Raw genomic sequence first — 20323 nt, 5'->3', positions numbered from 1 at the left:
TTATAGGAGTTTTGTAGTCCTGAAACCTGGAAGACAGGAAGGATTGCTCATACTAAATTTGAAATGCATCACTATAATAATCTTGATAATACTCCTCCCTATCCCATTTTGGAGATAATAACCCCAAGGTAACTATCCACCTACAGAAATGGACACAGTAGGGTGAAGGCATTCATTAAAAAAAAAAAAAAATCACCCAATTATGAATAATTCATGATGAGCTGGCAAACACCAGTTTGCTATGGGTAGCTAGGTTCATCAAGAAACACCCTGATAATGTGTATATAAAGACAAACTCAACTGTTTGAGCAGGACATTTGCCATCAGAGCTTCACTCCAGGAACAAGCTCTCTGGGTCTGGACATCATGTCTGTGCGCTTTTCTTCTGCATCCAGACGGCTTGGCTCCAGCGGGGGAGTAGGTTTTGGGGCTGGAAATGCATGCAGTGCGCCAGGCATTGGAAGTGGCTTTTCTTGCGCTTTTGGGGGCAGCTCATCTGCAGGAGGCTATGGTGGGGGACTGGGCGGGGGAAGTGCTTCTTGCGCTGCCTTCACCGGGAATGAACACGGCCTCCTGTCGGGCAACGAGAAGGTGACCATGCAGAACCTCAATGACCGCTTGGCCTCCTACCTGGAGAATGTGCGAGCGCTAGAGGAGGCCAATGCCGATCTGGAGCAGAAGATCAAGGGCTGGTATGAGAAATTCGGGCCTGGTTCTTGCCGTGGTCTTGATCATGATTACAGCAGATACTTCCCAATAATTGATGACCTTAGGAACCAGGTAAGAAGCACAATATCGTGAGGGTTAATACCGCTAAGAATATTTAGCCACACAAGCACCCACAAGTGTGTAAGCTGTCACACACAGCAGGGCTTTGCTCTCAGCTTCGGATTTCCCGTAGTGCATTATGAATATTAAAAATAATTTCTATTCAAATCCTAATCTTTGAACATGGCTCACCCATAGCTGGTACGAGGTATGCATGTTTATGCTTTTTGTAAGAAGAAAATATCAAAAACTGCCCACCATCTCCTGCTATATTATTTATAACTTTTTCCATAGAAAGGGTTTTTTATGGGTGGGGTGAAGGGTAAATGAGGCTATACTTAATTTCCCATTTGCAAAAGAATCATTATTGGAGACAGAATGCCAGAAAGATTACTATAATTTCATAGGTGACTTTCTTTCAAGGAAATGTGACATTTCCTAACTCCTAACTAACTTTCCATTTATCAGATCATTTCTGCAACTACCAGCAATGCCAACGTTATCCTGCAAAATGATAATGCAAGACTTACGGCTGATGACTTCAGGCTAAAGTAAGTAGAGCTGAAGAGAAACTAAAGAAGTTATTTCAACATTTCCCCTTTAATCTAAGCTATTGGAGGTCCCCTCCATTGTTTGACTTTGTTTATTTGCTTTAAACCAAATGCATGTAAGAATGACCGGCTGAATGATATATTTTACTTGGGAAGTTTAGGAACTGACACAAGTGAATGTCAAGATCATATGAAAGAATTTTGAGTGAAAGAAATTCGCCGATTGCATTATGGGCAGTCTAACTGAAGGTTTGAGTGTATTTTAACAGTTTGACCTTGAAACATGGTTGGCGTTTTATGATGACCCAGAAAGTGATGGGACTAAGGTGATGCAACTGTCAAATATTTTCTAAGGTTTGAAAATGAACAGGCCCTTCACCAGAGCGTTGACGCGGACGTCAGCGGTTTGCGCAGGGTGCTGGATGAGCTGACTCTCTGCAGAACCGACCTAGAGATCCAGCTGGAAACCCTGAGCGAGGAGCTGGCTTACCTCAAGAAGAATCACGAGGAGGTAGGTGCTCTGTCTCCCCCGATTCCACGATCCGCCTTGCTCCCAAAACTTAAAAATGAATTTCAGGTGACAAGTGTAACAATGTCCGCCACCAATATTCCAGAAGGAACTCGTCAGTTTCTCTGCGTGGCTTAGATTGTTTGGAAATGTTTCTATCCATAAGCCTCCAAAGAAGCAAACCTTTTTTTAAAAAGTTTCTAACCTCGGGGCGCCTGCGTGGCTCAGTCGTTAAGCGTCTGCCTTCGGCTCAGGTCATGATCCCAGGGTCCTGGGATCGAGCCCCGCATCGGGCTCCCTGCTCGGCGGGAAGCCTGCTTCTCCCTCTCCCACTCCCCCTGCTTGTGTTCCCTCTCTCGCTGTGTCTCTCTCTGTCAAATAAATAAATAAAATCTTAAAAAAAAAAAAAAAGTTTCTAACCTCATGCATCCTGTCGGTCTGGTTCCTCTGAAAATATTCAGCTCCTAACGTGGTCGGACAAATTTCTTTCAGGAAATGAAGGCGCTGCAGTGCGCGGCCGGAGGGAACGTGAACGTGGAGATGAACGCGGCGCCCGGGGTGGACCTCACGGTCCTGCTGAACAACATGCGGGCGGAGTACGAAGACCTGGCCGAGCAGAACCGCAGGGACGCGGAGGCCTGGTTCAATGAGAAGGTAACACCCCGCCAGGGCGCGCCTGCGGGGCTCTGGGCGCTGACGCAAGGCCCGCAGCACCCTAACCCCCCACCTCTCCAACCTTTCAGAGCGCTTCCCTGCAGCAGCAGATTTCTGATGATGCCGGTGCCACGACCTCAGCTCGGAATGAGCTCACCGAGATGAAGCGTACTCTTCAAACCCTGGAGATCGAACTCCAGTCCCTCTTGGCAATGGTCAGTAAAAAGTACCAAAAAAGATTGGTTTCACAAGTGGGGAAGAAATGTAAAGAGCATTTCTTCCACGTGATATTACTTACCTTCGTTTTTATCCGTTAACTGCCGGGCTTGACTTAAGACACATTTGCATTTTTCACAGCAGAACCCTCTTGGCCTGAAAAGTAGACCTAGGTGCTCATAATTATGAAACATTGGAAATTGGCAAGTACAGTTATTTTGAGGTACTCGGAAAAGAAAATAGTTTCTACCCTGAATCTTCTCTCCCAAGTCAAAAGATAAAAAAACCATTCTCCGCCGAATGCAAAAATGCGTTCGCACCCCTCCTATCTTCTTCATCTGGCATTCCTTTGGGCCACTTAATTAAGAACACTTAGAAGTTCCTTTTTAAGTGGCATAAACAAGAAGCAAAGCGGAGGCATGAATGTTGCCTCTAAAGCTAAACACCCTTGATAATAATAGTAACGTTTTCATTAAGGTTTTGCCCAGCACTTTCTCCCACTTGAGTCCACAATAACCCTGGGGCTTGGGCAGGGCAGACTTTATAATTCCTATCATTATTTTCAAAAGAACAATCTGAGATTCAAAGAAGTTAAGCAGTTTTCCCAGAGCCCCACAGTTGAATACGAAGGAACCTGAACTTCTCTCCAAATTACCTAACTCCCACGTCTATACTTCTCCCGCTATGGCTAGTACACAAACCTTCAGAGTTTATCCACAAAAGAGGGTATGAATGTATATAAAATTAGGACGTGGCATAAAAATTCTTGCAGCTGAAAGAGGAAGACACTTTTATCTTCATTCCATCTAAAAGTATAGCGAGCATCCCTCTTTAGGAGAAACACTTTATAAACCCATTTGGATTCACAAACCATTTAAAGTTTAAAAAGGTCGTTCTTTTCTTTGGGTCAGTCTACTTCGGGAAAGTTTATCCAGTTCACTATGGGCTTATTAATTTTTATAGAAGAGCTACAATCTCCATGAGACAAGACTGTCATGTGATTAGAAACAAAGTAGCAAACTGTAGGGGGACTTTTATTCCTGGGAAATGTGGCAAATTGTGCCAGACTCTCGAAGCAGAGGTGGGGCAGGGGCATATTTAGACTGTGCCCTATGAAGAAACAAGTTCATCTTTGCTAACACTCCTGGACTTATGAGTGACATTCACCACCAACTGTATCACTCTCAAACAGAAAAACAGTATGACATCTAATAAAGGCAACAATTAATATTGAACAAGGGGGACTCTTTGGGGGTAAATATGGTTATTTGCATAGTGTAAGATAACTCTTTTAAATATCTCTTAAGTGCTCTGCCAACACTGTGACACTTTCTACTAAACTATGTCTTCCTGGTCCATAGAAACACTCCCTGGAGTGCTCCCTGACCGAGACCGAAGGCAACTACTGTGCACAGCTCGCCCAGATCCAGGCTCAGATTGGGGCCCTGGAGGAACAGCTGCACCAGGTCAGAACCGAGACGGAGGGCCAGAAGCTGGAGTACGAGCAGCTGCTCGACATCAAGGTCCACCTGGAGAAGGAAATCGAGACCTACTGCCGCCTGATTGATGGAGAGGATGGGTAAGCACAGCTTCTACTGAGAAAACACTTTATACTTTATTTTAAGGTTATTAAACGTTTTTAGAAATCAAGTACAAAGTATCTGTGACCTATATCATGTATAACTAAACCCCTTCTAGTGTTATTTCAGAATCCAGAGATCTCCCATCTTAAATCCTTGTTTTCCAGTTTCCTCGGCAAAATAGAGTGAAATAATTAATGCAAGCTCTCTATATTGTTACAGCTTTTGTGTTAAATCAAAAGGCTATGGAGGACCAGGAAATCAGATCAAAGGTAAACAAAAGCTGTGTTGAGCATTCAAAATGTACTTGTATAAGTTTCAAATGATGAGTTAATTATTTCCCCTTCGTGGATCTGATAAATTCTAACAATTCATGTGTCATTTTAGAGTTATCTAAAACCACCATGGTTAAAACAATTGTTGAAGAACTAGATCCTCGTGGCAAAGTTCTCTCATCCAGAGTTCACACTGTGGAAGAGAAAGCAGCCAAAGCCAACAACGTGAAGAGTGAACAGAGGGTGCCTTCCTGAGCCCCAGAAGAAGAGCCCCCGAATTAAAATACCAAACTGAAGCTAGGTTCCTAAATAAAAGCCCTCTTATTTTTCTGCTTTTCTTCCAATGAATTAAGACAAGCTGTTTGTAGAATGGTAACATTTCTTTGACTTTCTCTATGGTGGTGTGTCAATAAAAGTTCTTCCTGTTGCAAGTCATCTTCACTGGTTCTGGTCAATCTTTGCATTTTAAACATACCCACAAGGGGAGCTGAATCTGATTTTAATTTTTTTGTTGTTGTTGTTTAATTCAGTGGCCTTCACAAGTTAGGAGTAAGTTTAACAGGTAAACTGGTTGGAGTCTTTTTCACATCTCTGTAAAATTTTAAATCTTCCTCCTGGCTTCTATAAATACTTGTTAAGCGCACTTGCTAAGTGCTAGCAATGAGAATAAAATAGTCTATAAAATCTAATTCCTGAATGCAACATGCTTATAGAAGTGGAAATAAGAAGAATCAAAAACATCCTAAAAATAAAGGGAAAAAACTGTAAATGGTGATATTTGAAGGTAGAAAGGAAGAGAGAGAAATATGGGAACTAGATAGGGCAAGATAGGGAAATTCCACAACGTTAGGCCACAAAACACATCTTAACAAGCTAAAGAAAACTGAAATCATATCAAGTATCTTTTCTGGCCACAATAGTATGAAACTAGAAATCAGTAACAGGAGGAAAATTGGAAAATCCAAAAATATGTAAAAATTAACACACTCCTGAACAATGAGTGGGTCAAAGAAGAAATCAAAAGGAAAATCAAAAAAAAAAAATCTTGAGACAAATGAAAATATAATATACCAAAACTTATGGGATGCAGCAAGAGCAGTACTAAGAGGGAACTTTACAGTGATAATTATATATTAAGAAAGAAGAAAGTTCACAAATAAGCAATCTAACTTTACATATCAAGGAACTAGAAAAAGGAGAAATTAAGCCTAAAGTTAGCAGAAGGAAAGAAATAATAAAGATTAGAACAGAAATAAATGAAATAGAGACTAGAAAAGAAATAGATAAGATCAACAAAACTGATAGTTGGTTTTTTTGAAAAGTTAAAATTGAAAATCTTTAGCTAGACCAGCCAGAGGGAGAGAGAAAGGACTCAAATAAAAATTATAAGTGAAAAAGGAGACGTTACAAGTGATGTGAGAAATACAAAGGATTATAAGAGAATACTGAAACATTTATATGCCAACAAATTGGATAATCTAAAAGAAATAAATTCCAAGAAACATGCAACCTGCCAAGACTAAATCATGAAAAATAGAAAATCTAAACAGACCAATGATGAGTGAGGAGATTGAATCAGTAATCAAAAACCCTTTCAACAAAAAAAAAGCCTAAGACCAGATGGTTTCAGAAGAATTAATGCCAATCTTTCTCAAGCTCTTCCAAAAAATAAGAGGAGAAAACACTTCCAAACTCATTTTATAAGTCCAGCATTATTCTTATACCAAAGCCAGACAAAGATGCTACAAGAAAAGAAAATCACAGGCCAATATCCCTGATGAATATAGATGCAAAAATCTTCAACAAAACTCTAGCAAAATAAATTCAACAGCACCATAAAAGAATCATATACCATGATCAAATGTGATTTATCCCTGGGATGCAATAAATGTGATACACCACATTAACAGAAGGAAGGGTAAAAATCATATGATCATCTCAATAGATACAGAAAAAGCATTTAACAAAAATTGACACCTTTTCATGATACAAATGCTCAGCAAATTAGGTATGGAAGGAATGTAACTTAACATAAAAGGCCATATATGAAATTACCACAGATAATATACTCAGTGGTGAAAAACTGAAAGCTTTTCCTCTATACCAGGAATAAGGCAAGGATGTCCACTCACCACTTTTATTCAATACTGGAATTCCTAGCCAGAGCAATTAGGCAAGAAAAAGAAATAAAAGGCACCCAAATTGGAAGAGAAGAAGCAAAATTGTCTGTTTGCAGATAGCATGCTCTTATATATAGAAAACCCTAAAGACTTCACCCAAAAACTGTTAAAACTAATAAATACATTCAGCAAAGTTGCAGGACACAAAATCAATATTAAAAATCAGTTACATTTTTATACATTTACAATAAATTATCCAAAAAGAAAATTAAGAAAACAATCCCATTTATAATAGCATCAGAAAGAATAAAATACTTAGGAATAAATTTAACTAAGGAGATGAGAGATTGTACACTGAAAGCTACAAAACAGTGATGAAAGAAATTAAAGCAGACACAAACAAATCAAAAGACATCCCATGTTCATGAACCCAAAGATTAATAATGTTTAAAGGGCCATTCGACCAAAGCAATCTACAGACTTAATGCAATCCCTGTCAAAATCCCAATGACATTTTTTATCATAAATAGAAAAAACAATCCTAAAATTCATCTAGATACAAAAAAAGACCTTTAATAGCTAAAGCAATTTTGAGAAAGGACAAATCACCCTTCCTGATTTCAAAATACCTTTCAAACTACAGTAAATAAAACAGCATGGAAGACATAAAAATATGGAGAAATTAGAACCCTTGTGCACTGCTGGTGGGAATGCAAACTGGTTCAGCCACTATGAAAAACAGTATGGCAGTTCTTCAAAAAATTGAAAATAGAATTACCATATGTTCCTGCAATTCCACTTCCTGGTACTTACCCAAAAGAATTGAAAGCAGGATCTTGAAAAGATATTTGTACACCCATGTTCCAAGCATTATCATTCACAACAACTAAAATGTAGAAGCAACCCAAGTGATCATCAACAAAGAATGAATAAGCAAAATGTGGTGTATACATACAATCGAATATTATTCAGCCTTTAAAAGGAAGGAAATTCTGACACATGCTATTACATGGATGAACCTTTGAAGTCACTATGTTAAGTAAAATAAGCCAGTCACAAAAAGACAAATACTATATGATTCCACTTATATAAGGTACCTGGAGTTGACCAATTCATAAAGAGAAAAAGTAGGATGGTGATTGCCAGGGGCTGGGGAGAAGAGAATGGGGAGTTATTGTTTAATGGGTATGTTTAAGTTTTACAAGATGAAAACAGTATAGTGATGTATGTTGGTTGCACAACATTATAAATGTATTCAATACCACTGAATTGTATACTTTAAAATAGATAAGATAATAATTTTGTGTTCTGTGTATTTTACCACAGTAAAAAGAATAGAGAGCCCAGAAATAAATCCATATATATAGTCAACTTACCTTTGACAAAGGGGCCAAGGATATGTAATGAGGAAAGGATAGTCTCTTCAAGAAATGGTGTTGGGAAAACTGAATATCCACATGTAAAAAGGGTCCCACGTGAAATTGGGCCCCTATGACACACTATACACAAAAATCAACTCAGAATGGATTAAATACCCAAACATAAGACCCAAAACAGTAAAACTCCTCAAAGAAAACACGAAAGATGAGATTGGATGTGTTCAGGGTGGTATGGCCATAGACATAGGAGAAAGCTCCTTGACATTGGTCTTGGTAATGATTTCTTGGATGTGACACCAAAATAAAGGCAACAAAACCAAAGTATATGCAGGACTTTTTATATAACTTCCAGGAAAGAATCAATAATCATGATACCCAGCACTTTGAACTCTATTCTAAGCATCATTTTAATTCTCAGAACAACCCTATGAGATAGATACTATTATCATCCTCTTTTTATACATAAGGAAACTGAGGCATAGAGCAGTTGAGTAACTATCCCAAGGTCACACAGCTAATAACTAGAGTTGCTAGAACGCTAATCCAGCCATTCTGGCTCATAGTCTGTGCTTGACTCCAACATAATACCATGTTATTGAGAACCTCATGATTCCACCTTCCTTCTAGCAAGAGAAGGGAGGTAAAAACTAAGTGCATTCTAAACTCCACTCAATCTAAGATTAAGCCATTATCAGAGTTAGGGACCCTGCAGAGTGGCTTTGGATAGTATCTGATTTCATTCCTCAGGTCTGCTGTTCCCTTCAGTGCAGAGTGGGAATATCAAAACCAGGGAAGCCATTTTGTGGGAAGAGTTAGCACACCAGATTCTGATTCTTAGAAAAACTAGGTATCTAATGACAAAACAAACCTCATTCATGTCCGAGAAAAATACCATTTCAACTTGGGTAACAGAAATGTAGAATGTAAATTTTAAACAACAGCCAAAGATATTGAAAAATCTAAAAGTGATACAGGAATCCATCAAAATCCTAGAGGAGAACACAAGCAGCAACCTCTTTGACTTCAGCCACAGCAACTTCTGGCTAGACACATCTCCAAAGGCAAGGGAAACAAAAGCAAAAATGAACTATTAGGACTTCAACAAGATAAAATGCTTTTGCACAGCAAAGGAAACAATCAACAAAATTAAAAGGCAACCTATGGAATGGGAGAAGATACTGGCAAATGACATATTGGATAAAGGGTTAGTATCCAAAATCAAACTCAATACCCAAAAAACAAAAAATCCAGTCAAGAAATGGGCAGAAGACATGAATAGACATTTCTCCAAAGAAGACATACAAATTGTCTAACGGACACATGAAAAAATGCTCAACATCATTCAGCATCAGGGAAATACAAATCAAAAACACAATGAGATACCTCACACCAGTCAGAATGGTTAAAATTAACAACTCAGAAAACAACAGAAGTTAGCGAGGATGAAAAGAAAGGGGAACCCTCTTACACTGTTGGTGGGAATGCAAACTGGTGCAACCACTCTGGAAAACAGTAGGGAGCTTCCTCAAAAAGTTAAAAATAGAGCTACCCTATGACCCAGCAATTACATTACTAGGTATTTATCCAAAGGATACAAAAATAGTGATTCAAGGCACATGTACCCCAATGTTTATAGCAACAATGTCCACAATAGCCAAAATATGGAAAGAGCCTAGATGTCCATCGACAGATGAATGGATAAAGAAAACGTGGTACACACACACACACACACACACACACACACACACACACACACACACACAATGGAATATTACTCAGCCAGCAAAAAGAATGAAATCTTGCCATTTGCAATGACATGGATGGAACTAGAGGGTATTATGCTAAGTGAAATAAGTCAGTCAGAGAAAGACAAATACCATATGATTTCACTTATATGTGGAATTTAAGAAACAAAACAGATGAACAAAGGGGAAGGGAAGGGAAAATAAAATAAGATGAAAACAGAGAGGGAGACAAACCATAAGAGACTCTTAACTCTAGAAAACAAACTGAAGGTTGCTGGAGGGGAGGTGGGTGAGGGTATAGGGTAACTGGGTGATGGGCATTAAGAAGGGTACTTGATGTAATGAGCACTGGGTGTTATATGCAACTGATGAATCACTAAATTCTACCCCTGAAATTAATAATACAGAATATGTTAACTAAATTGAATTTAAATAAAATTTTTTTAAAAAGGTATTTAAGAATGTTTGAAACTAAACACTAAATTTACTGGGGGCAAATTAGCCTACTATTGTTAGAATAAGATAAAGTGATAAATGTCTTTATCCTGAGGTGAGCAGACATTTACACTGCATAACTTACAGTTTAATTCAATTATTTCTGAGTACCTAAAATATGCACGTTATATAATGAATGTTCTAATATCTAATACAGTTCTAATAATACCTAATAGAAGAAAGGATAATGTTATGTGGCTGAATACGTGTTTCTTACTATGAATAAAATAGCCACTCTCAAGGAAGAAATGTATGGATAGAATTCATTAAGTCTATCTCCCACTTCTGGAAAGGACTAAAGTATACCTAAACTTCTGTAACAATTGTTAGTGTAGAGGAAATCTATGAGTAAGAAAAGTCAAGAGATTTGCCCTGATGAGTAAACAGATTGACAGTGTTTTTGGAAGGAGTTAAGCATCATTCATTCCAGTCCTGCTGGGATATAAAAATGCTTTGTGATCTGTGTTGCCGCTTAGCTTCACAGCCAACTCATCCCCAGAAGATTCTAATAATATATGCTTAACTTGTTCCCCAAAAGATTACAAGTTAATTAGTATTTATAAAATATCTAGAGATAAGTAGATTATGTTAATAATACTTTGCAGCCTCATAATACCTCTTATCCAAGAGACTCAAGATTACACTGACCCCATACTCTGTTTTTCTTGTTTTATTCATGGGAAGTTTGGACAAAAGATTAAAATTGTGACCAGGTCACAACAACATCAATAACAAGTCTCTGAATGCGAGCTACAACTCTTATCACACATTATTCTAAACCTGTAGCAATGGTCTGAATTACAGTTTTATATTAATTATCTTAAAATATTTTAGTCAAAAAATTCCAGACATTCTGGCCCACCATTATTACATATCTTTTAAGAGCAGTAATGTTGGGTGTTTTTCAAAGTATGTGATACACACCACATTGAAAAATCTCATTCAGAAAAAAATTACTGTTTCAAAACAATCTAAACCTATAATCAGTAACCAATCAATTTGTACCATTATAAGTCATAGAGACCTGACCCTGTCTGACATGTTCACTTTATTATAATAATTTAAATAATTAACATTTACAAAATGTTTGTGCCCTTCAGACTGTTTTATAGTCATTAATTATTGAAACTGCGCAACATTCAGTGTTATTATTTTCATTCACCCAGCAGGAAAATGAAGCATAACCAAATGGGATAACTTCCCATGGGCATCAAGGAAAGAGCATGAAGAGGTTGCTTACCTATAACAGCTAATCTTCCATCTCGAGTACCATAATTATTGGTGTTCTAGGTAGGGATGAAAACACATCTCTCCTTCATATATTTTACTCCCTAACTATCAATAGGAAGTTCAGTTCTCAAAATAATTCCTAATACCTTAAATACATAAATTTAAACTAAAATACAGTAAACAATATTTTTGAGGTAGAAAAATGAAAATGTGGAGACTCAGAAGTTTGTTGAATGGATATTCTGCTCCTGGACTAAACCAAGAAATCTCAGTAAAAATAATTTTCTGTCACTGATACATATTCATTAATTTTAGTTAAATTGATAAGCAAAGTATTGCAGGACTTCTGTTACTTCAGTTTTCAACTTAAAAAAATCAATTAAAAAATTCCCACTACCAACAGATCACTATATTTTTTTTCTTTGTTTTTATTATGTTATGTTAATCACCATACATTACATCATTAGTTTTTTATGTAGTGTTCCATGATTCATTGTTTGCGTATAACACACAGTGCTCCATGCAGAATGTGCCCTCTTTAATACCCATCACCAGGCTAACCCATCCTCCCACCACCCTCCAAGCCCAAGGCCAGATGGCTTCCCAGGGGAATTCTACCAAACATTTCAAGAAGAATTAATACCTATTCTTCTGAAACTGTTCCAAAAAATAGAAATGGAAGGAAAACTTCCAAACTCATTTTATGAGGCCACCATTACCTTGATCCCAAAACCAGACAAAGACCCCATCAAAAAGGAGAATTACAGACCAATATCCCTGATGAACACGGATGCAAAAATTCTCACCAAAATACTAGCCAATAGGATCCAAAAGTACATTAAAAGGATTATTCACCACGACCAAGTGGGATTTATCCCTGGGCTGCAAGGTTGGTTCAACATCCACAAATCAATCAATGTGATACAATACATTAATAAAAGAAAGAACAAGAACCATATGATCCTCTCAATAGATGCAGAAAAAGCATTTGACAAAGTACAGCATCCTTTCTTGATCAAAACTCTTCAGAGTATAGGGATAGAGGGTACATACCTCAATATCAAATCACTATATTTTGAGAGTATCTGATATTAGTAAGGAAGGAAATGCCCATAGAAATACTCCATAAACATTTGCAGGACAAAAGCAGTGGACATTTCTCTTGTAAATTATTAATTTTTTATTGTCTAGGGGGAAAAAAACTAGACTTTCTTCCAGAAGTCAAAAAGATATATGCTTACTAATGTTTAATTTTGACCTTTAAAACTATGATTTAGTATTACTCCACCAGGCACCTTTTCATAGACCAAGTTATCCTTGGGGCACCTTTCCACCTACAGACTGGACACTCTTAAAAATCACCCAATTATGAAAAACAACAATTAGGGAACGAGTAATATTTTATTACAGATTGAAAGTCAAGACTGAAATGACCTACTGAGTCCTATAAAAGGCCAATGAAGATCACTTCTATGGATGGTGTGCTTTTGCTTCGCTCCTCGCTGAGAAAGGGTCGCTCTGCCGTACTGTCGCCATGTCTTTTCAACTTTCTAGTGGATCCAGGCAAGTCTGCTCGCGAGCTGGCCCAGGGTGGCTGTCTGGTGGAGGTCCAGGCTTTGGGGCTGGGAATGTGTGCCATGGATCGGGAGCAGGAAGCAGCATTTCTTATACTCTTGGGAGCATTTCTTCTGGAGGTGGCTTCTGTAATGGTGGTGGGGGTGTCTGTGCTGGTTTTCTTGGAAATGAGCATGGCCTGCTTTCTGGGAATGAAAAGGTGACCATGCAGAACCTCAATGACCGCCTGGCATGCTACCTGGACCATGTACGAGCTCTGGAAGAGGCCAACACAGACCTGGAGCAGAAAATCAAGGTCTGGTATGAGAAATATGGGCCTGGTTCTTGCCGAGGACTAGATCATGACTACACGAGATATTTCTCGGTCATTGAGGATCTTAAAAGGCAGGTAAGAAATATGGATTTGCTTACTTTTACTATAGACTTTTGGTGTACATAACCTAAAAAAGACAAAATATAAAATGTGCTTAAAATTTTGACATGATGTAGAATTTGCTCACTCTCCATTCCCGGTGCTTATTAAAGCAATGTCTGGCCAAAAAAAAAAAAAAAAGTTGTAGAATTAAAGGCAAATAATTTCAAAACAGATATAATCGCCTTGCTGATCGTATATTTAGCTCATATTTTTTTTATCAAGAGTAATAAAAGTATCTGTGATTATAAAAGCTTACACTTTGGCTCTTAAGCTCTGGACATTCACGGTCTGAAAAAAAAAAAAGCCAGATCCCTTTCACATAGAAAAAATGATATTAAAGTAGATATTTGATGGGTTGAGAAGATAAGAATCACACTGAAATCTGGACTCTCCCGTGACTTTCAGCACCTAACTATTTTGCACAATCTACCCTATTTAGATTATTTCTGTGACCACCTGTAACTCCAGCATTGCTCTACAAAATGACAATGCCAGACTGACCGCTGATGACTTCAGGGTGAAGTAGGTGAAAATAACGTAATTAACTATAATAAACGTAAATACTACAGTTGGAGTAAAAAACAGACCTTTTGCTTTAAAAACCAACATGTTTTTATGAAGTCAGACTAAATCACTGAAAAAATTAAATGTGCCATTACAAAAGGAGCTATCCCAAATTTTAAACATTTTGATTCAACTACGAAGCACATTGGATGATAAAAATTCTGAAAAAACAACTCCTCCAAAATAGTCATCCTAAATCCATAGGTATTCCAAAGTGTGTCGTCTCTTTGCCGATGCAATAAGCTTTAGAAGCCTGGACAGAACATCCTATCATTCAGTATACCAGATGTCGGAGAAAGTTATGCTTTGCACCTGCCTACGGTCACAATTCTCAAGCACTTTACTAACCCTTTCAGGTATGAAAATGAGCTTGCTCTACACCAGAGCGTAGAGGCCGACATCAGTGGTCTTCACAGGGTTATGGATGAGCTGACCCTTTGTACAGCCGACCTGGAGATACAGTTTGAAACACTCAGTGAGGAATTGGCGTACCTCAAGAAAAATCACCAGGAGGTAAAGGACCCCCCAGCGTAGCTTCCGATAGTAGATTTCGTTCCTCTGGCCAGCTGTTCACTTCAGAGCAGAGTGGGAAGATCAGTCAAAACTCTACCTTGAAGGTTAATACTGATCCCTCTTCCAGGAAATGAAAGTCCTGCAGTATGCGGCAGGGGGGGATGTGAACGTGGAGGTGAACGCAGCCCCAGGCGTGGACCTAACTGTCCTGTTGAACAACATGAGGGCCGAGTACGAGGACCTGGCTGAGCAGAACCGCAGGGACGTGGAGGCCTGGTTTAATGAGAAGGTACGTCTGTGGCAGATCACACACCAAGGGCTTGGTCAGTAGACCACCACGCTGGTCGCTAACCCTTCTGATGATTATGCTACAGAGTGATTCACTTCAACAGCAGATCTCTGATGATGCGGGAGCGGCCACCACAGCCAGGAACGAGCTGACGGAACTGAAACGCAATCTGCAAACCTTGGAAATAGAACTTCAGTCTGTTGTGGCCATGGTTCGTAGAAGTCACCACTGATTTGAATGTGTGTGTGTGTGCGTAGGTAAATGCACATCCAACTAAGTATATATAACTAATTACATATAACTAAAAGTATAAAATGTGGTAAATAGTAAGAATGCTGTCCATAAACATTACTTCTGACTTACCAATCCCAATACTTAAAAATCAAACTTCTCAACAGAGAGAAAATGGTTGGGTTTTTTTTTTTTTTCTTCTTTTTTTAAAGAAACCTGGCTTATGCTGCTTTTCGATCGAAAAGATTTAGACCTTGTACAAATGCTTCTTTCCACCTTGAGAATGTCTCAATTATGAACGTGCTGTTTATCCGTTCCCCACTTGCTTTATTCTTCCTTCAGAAACATTCCTATGAATGCTCTCTGGCCGAGACAGAAGGCAATTACTGCCTCCAGCTCCAGCAAATCCAGGACCAGATTGGGGCGATGGAGGAAGAACTGCAACAGATTCGCACGGAAACAGAAGGCCAGAAGCTGGAGTACGAACAGCTTCTAGATATCAAAATATTTTTAGAGAAAGAAATAGAAACGTATTGCAAGTTAATAGATGGAGAAGAAAGGTAAATACTAAAAAGAATCCTCTCCCATCAACTAGGTTTTCTCAGTATCCACGTACACCAGTATCATATCCTAGAATTTCCTACTCTAGGGATCATACTCATCTGTTGGTCTCAGGAATTTATTATTGCATCCAAATGACATGAAAACGGGCAGCCAAATCAAATGTGCAAGTATGTGAAGTGTGCATATCTATAATAACATAGGACATTTAAATACCAAATGTTAAACAATTCCTGTACTCCAGGGGGGAGGCATGGGGAGGGGATTGCTTTCTGTGATTTAATGTTGAAGCACATTTCCTATAAAAACACACTCTATTTTATCGGTACTTCACTAGTGACCACACGTGCACCCTGTATTAGGTGGGTTATTATGTTTTCATTTGAAAGATGAACAATAACAGTTTCCTTGGAGAAGTCACCATGGCTTGTTAGCCAAGAGCAACAGCTCTGGGTGCAGATCACACGACTGGGTGAATTTGAACGCATGGTTTAACCTCTTTAAATCCCATTTTCCTTATTGGTAAGATTGTGAGAACATCAAAACCACACTCTTTATCCATGACCATAGTGCATCACTATGGAGGTAGAGTGTTCAGGAGAGTGGCTTGCACACAAAAGGTACTCGGTAATCAGTGTCTGTTACTAAATGCTTGCCCATGGTCACACCAGGAGTCTGTACCATCTCATGCATCTGCCAAGGCTAGTGTCAGCCCTCTACAATCTATTCTCATAGGAACTCAACCGTGATGTTCCCTCCTTCGAACAAAGCACTCATTACAGCATTCACTAGTCCCTTCTTTCATTACACTTTTCAAGCTGTGTTCCAGCTAAATTTTTACATGCATATGCTTTATTTTCAATGGTATAAACTGCTTGTATCATCACTCTATATTTTCTACAGCACCTAGCCCAGCACCTTCTGCATTGTGGCACCCTGAACTTTTTCATTGCCCCGGTGATTGACTGAAAAGTCAGAGTCAGAAACTGGAGTCTCCAGAGAGCAACACAAAAGAGATGATAGCTGGTCACAAGGGAATTTCTGATCATAAACACTCATTTAATCTCTCCCTTCACAACACTGAGGTCATGAAAGGCTTACTTATATATCTCTTAAACATAAAAGGAATTTAATCTTGCAGAAACTAGAATTCCTAAACTTTTATTCCCAACTCATAGTTATTTCTGAGCTTCCTCCTGAAAGGAAAAAAAAGAAATGAGACAATTTACTCTTCTCTTCACAGAAAAAGCAAGTCCACGTGTTACAAATCCAAAGGACGTGGGCCTATACATTCCAAAAATCAAGTCAAAGGTACAGAAGGTTTTTTTACTTGGCATAAATCTTTTCAACTCAAGCAATTTTTTTAAATAAGTCACTTATTTGTAAACTAAATCAAATTGTAAACTAAATCAAATCAAATCGAATGAAGGAATCAGGAGTCATTATGGCAACTTCTTAATGTATTTTATATTCCTGTAGAACAGACGTGGTCAAATTGTGAAATTTCTGAAATGGGGATTCAATCCCCAAACATTTTTCTTACCTAGAACCTATTATTGTCCCAGTTCCAATGCTTTGGTGAAAGAGCTATTGTATTTTAAACCACAAAAATAGGGCAAGTTGGCATTTAAAGGAAGACAATATTACTTGCTCTAGTTTTAATCTATGTTTTATTTACACCCATTTGTTTTTTTGTTTACACCCATTTACACCCATTCTGTTTATCAAACACCCATTGTTCTAAAAACAATGGTAAGTATAAGATAGCTCTGGGCCTTGCTAAGCAAGTCTTCAAACACAGTATTTGTCTTCAAACACAGTATTGTATCTCAGGTTATTGCAAATACTATTTTTTAGAAGCATACCGTTATGACTAAGTACCTTTCAGCCTGTTAAGAACGAGCACTAAATTTGCATTTATTTTATTTTAGACTCAAAAGAAGAAATTGTTGTCAAAACAGTGGTTGAGGAACTAGATCAACTTGGTAATGTCCTTTCACTAAGGGTCCATTCAGTTGAAGAAAAATCCTCTAAAATAAGCAACATTACAATGGAGCAACGAGTACCTTCTAAAGCACCATAGTGAGGAAACAAGTTATTTAAAAAAAAAAAAAAAGCCTGCCTTTGCAAAATCCCATTGGCCAAATAACCAAGGAAATCATTCATGTCTGTTCTTAAAAATTCAAGGGCTAGAATTTGTTTTCTTTCTCTTTTTTTCTCACATTCTTTCCATGTAATCCTTTTCAGGAGTAGGAAAAATCTTGCTCTGTCTCATTGTTTTGTTTCTAGTTGGAACTTTTTGGCCATTCATTAAAAATTTTTCTGTTGCAAATTATTTCTGATGAATCTGGTGCTTTTGAATTTCTACAGTTGATCTCAATGTGACAGTACTAAGGATACGCTGGTAAAATAAAGTGCCTCATACAGTCACATTTACTTCAATTCATGATTAAGATAAGTTGGAAAGAACACCAGACATCATCTCTGGTCCCAAATCTGTCCCCAGTCAACCATGTAAATGACTAGATCTCCTTGGGTTTGGGTTTCTGTGGATGGAAGAGTATCCGCATTGATCACTAGTATTTGTTCACCCTTACAGTGACGAGCCTGAATGGGTGATCAGTTAATGTGAGTTTGCTGAACCTGAATCTGGATAGCTGTTTTTCCATTTTGCAGTACATTAATCTCTCTACTCCTACCCCAGTGGAGAAAGCCCATTGGTTCAGAATGGTGGAAGAATCCTCAACAACAACAACAATTATACATGTTCAAGGAACTGATTGACCCCGTAGAATCCAGGAGAGATTCAGGACTTAGAAGAACCAAGTATGATGATGAACCAGGCTAACGGATTAAGCTGAGGGCAGGGTGATTGACAGGTGAATTTACCATGACACTAACAATGCATAAGCTTCAGGTCCCTCATTAGCACAGGAAGGGCCCTAGCGTTATGTTTGTATAGCCATTTTTAGAAAACTTTTGCAAAACTATGATAATTTTAGCACCATCGGTTAAGTCTGCTATCTCTTTCCACTCCAGTTTCTCCTCCATCACTCTTTCCCTCAAGTCTGGGGGTGATCTATCACTAAATTGTATGATCACAATTTATTATCCAAATGTAACATTTGAGGGAGAGTAAAGGATGCTATTAACCAGGCATATTAGCAGACATGAACTGACCTATTGTAGGCATAAGGACATAAAGTCACCCTAAGTCAAGAGGAAGTTGAGATGAGTGTAGTGAAATATATTAATGAGGTTCTCATCATTTCCATGGAAACCTCTAGGAATATTCCCACTGCCCACTGTGCCCATGCAGTATCATATCATAAAGTTACCAGGCTGCAAATTGTGATATGAACAAATCTTATAAAACACAGCACCAGAAATATATAAATAACAGAAGAGATACAATGTATGAAGTATGTGGAACCAGAAGCTAGTCTATGGAAAATCTTTTAAGTCATCAGATGTGTAAAATTGTAGAGAATTCATTTTTGCTGATGCCTACGAAAGACAAAAATCTCCTCCTGACAGGAATATAATGGGTAATGCAACATATTTATTATTTTTAGTACTGCTTTATGCTCTTTATACACAAGAATTTTTATAAATTTTATTTTTGTGCAATTCCTATAAAAAATCTTCACATATGACAAGTCCATGGTTATGAAAATTGCATTCCTCTGGGAGCGAGCACAAGGCATATGGCTCTTTGTGACTCATTTTAATGCCCTCTATAGAACACCCACCCCAGAGAAACTATGTGGACAAGTTGATTCATCTTGTGGAGGTCAGCCAGTCTCCCTCTTCACCACTTCAATGCTTGCACAATGAGCCCATCGTCAAAGAGGCCATTGTGACAGATATGAAATCTATACTTCAGACTCCATCTCCCTAAGGCTGGTCAAGCTACTGAGCTGTCATCAGCAGACATAGAAACTGAGCCCTTGAGATGGTACCATTTTTTTTAGAAGGAAAACTAACCACATGCTCTCAGGATGACTCTACTGAATCCCTTTATCCTGGAGGGAACAGCAAACTTTCCTTAACAGAAGTAACACTTAGTTCATTCAAATATAGGTTTGCCTTTCAATTCCTATAGTACCTCTGCCAGCACTACCATCTGAGGACCAAACATTGAATAAGCTTCAGGCCCTCAGAACAGGCCCTGGATCTCCCCGTAGCAATTGGTTTAAAGACAGAAGAGAGAAAGTAAACACTTTCTGGCTTCCAGAAGGATAAAACAGAGACAATTGGAGTAAGGCAATATCTGAAGATATAAAGAGCTGAAATCTTTCCAGAACTGATGAGAGACACCAGTTCACAGATTAAAGAAGTCCTACACATCAAAATAAAATGAAATGCATATGGATCAGATCATAGTAAAGCTGAAAACAAGATAAAAAGATCCACATATGGATAAATCATAGTGAAACCACAAAACAATGAAGATAATAGAATATCTTTAAAATTAGACAAATGGGGGGGAAATTATTACCTTCAAACGAGTGGCAACAAGAATGAATGGCAACTTCTCAACATCAACAGTGGAATCCAAAGGACAGTAGAGTATGTTCGATGTGCCGGGAGAAATCCTAAATGGCCAATAAATGTATGAAAATGTTCAACCTCACTAGCAATCAGAGAAATA

The 20323-nt window shown here is 38.3% G+C and overlaps 2 protein-coding genes across 2 annotated transcripts; both read left to right on the top strand.

Moving 5' to 3' along the window:
• The first annotated feature begins 347 nt into the window (after positions 1 to 347).
• Positions 348 to 4807, top strand: LOC118528851 (keratin, type I cytoskeletal 27). Its single transcript, XM_036081478.2, has 8 exons — positions 348 to 780; positions 1237 to 1319; positions 1674 to 1830; positions 2320 to 2481; positions 2571 to 2696; positions 4059 to 4276; positions 4500 to 4549; positions 4665 to 4807. Exons 1-8 carry the CDS (start codon positions 367 to 369, stop codon positions 4805 to 4807), a joined length of 1353 nt encoding a protein of 450 aa, XP_035937371.1. The 5' UTR covers positions 348 to 366.
• An 8248-nt stretch (positions 4808 to 13055) lies between these two features.
• KRT26 (keratin 26) lies at positions 13056 to 17752 on the top strand. Its single transcript, XM_036081475.2, has 8 exons — positions 13056 to 13484; positions 13951 to 14033; positions 14432 to 14588; positions 14716 to 14877; positions 14963 to 15088; positions 15451 to 15668; positions 16913 to 16980; positions 17601 to 17752. The coding sequence occupies exons 1-8, from the start codon at positions 13056 to 13058 to the stop codon at positions 17750 to 17752; spliced, it is 1395 nt and encodes a 464-aa protein (XP_035937368.1).
• Positions 17753 to 20323: the final 2571 nt, after the last annotated feature.

This window comes from Halichoerus grypus, chromosome 2 (assembly GCF_964656455.1).
Source record: "Halichoerus grypus chromosome 2, mHalGry1.hap1.1, whole genome shotgun sequence".
Classification (NCBI taxonomy): domain Eukaryota; kingdom Metazoa; phylum Chordata; class Mammalia; order Carnivora; family Phocidae; genus Halichoerus; species Halichoerus grypus.
This window is presented reverse-complemented; position numbering and strand designations above follow the sequence as displayed.

What these genes read in the sequence shown, in the direction of transcription:
- KRT26 (XM_036081475.2), top strand. Translation starts at nt 13,056, where the DNA reads ATGTCTTTTCAACTTTCTAGTGGATCCAGGCAAGTCTGCTCGCGAGCT. An exon ending in TTGAGGATCTTAAAAGGCAG is followed by an intron (nt 13,485 to 13,950) that starts GTAAGAAATATG and finishes TACCCTATTTAG; the next exon opens with ATTATTTCTGTGACCACCTG. An exon ending in TTCCAAAAATCAAGTCAAAG is followed by an intron (nt 16,981 to 17,600) that starts GTACAGAAGGTT and finishes ATTTTATTTTAG; the next exon opens with ACTCAAAAGAAGAAATTGTT.
- LOC118528851 (XM_036081478.2), top strand. Translation starts at nt 367, where the DNA reads ATGTCTGTGCGCTTTTCTTCTGCATCCAGACGGCTTGGCTCCAGCGGG. An exon ending in TTGATGACCTTAGGAACCAG is followed by an intron (nt 781 to 1,236) that starts GTAAGAAGCACA and finishes TCCATTTATCAG; the next exon opens with ATCATTTCTGCAACTACCAG. An exon ending in CTGATTGATGGAGAGGATGG is followed by an intron (nt 4,277 to 4,499) that starts GTAAGCACAGCT and finishes ATATTGTTACAG; the next exon opens with CTTTTGTGTTAAATCAAAAG.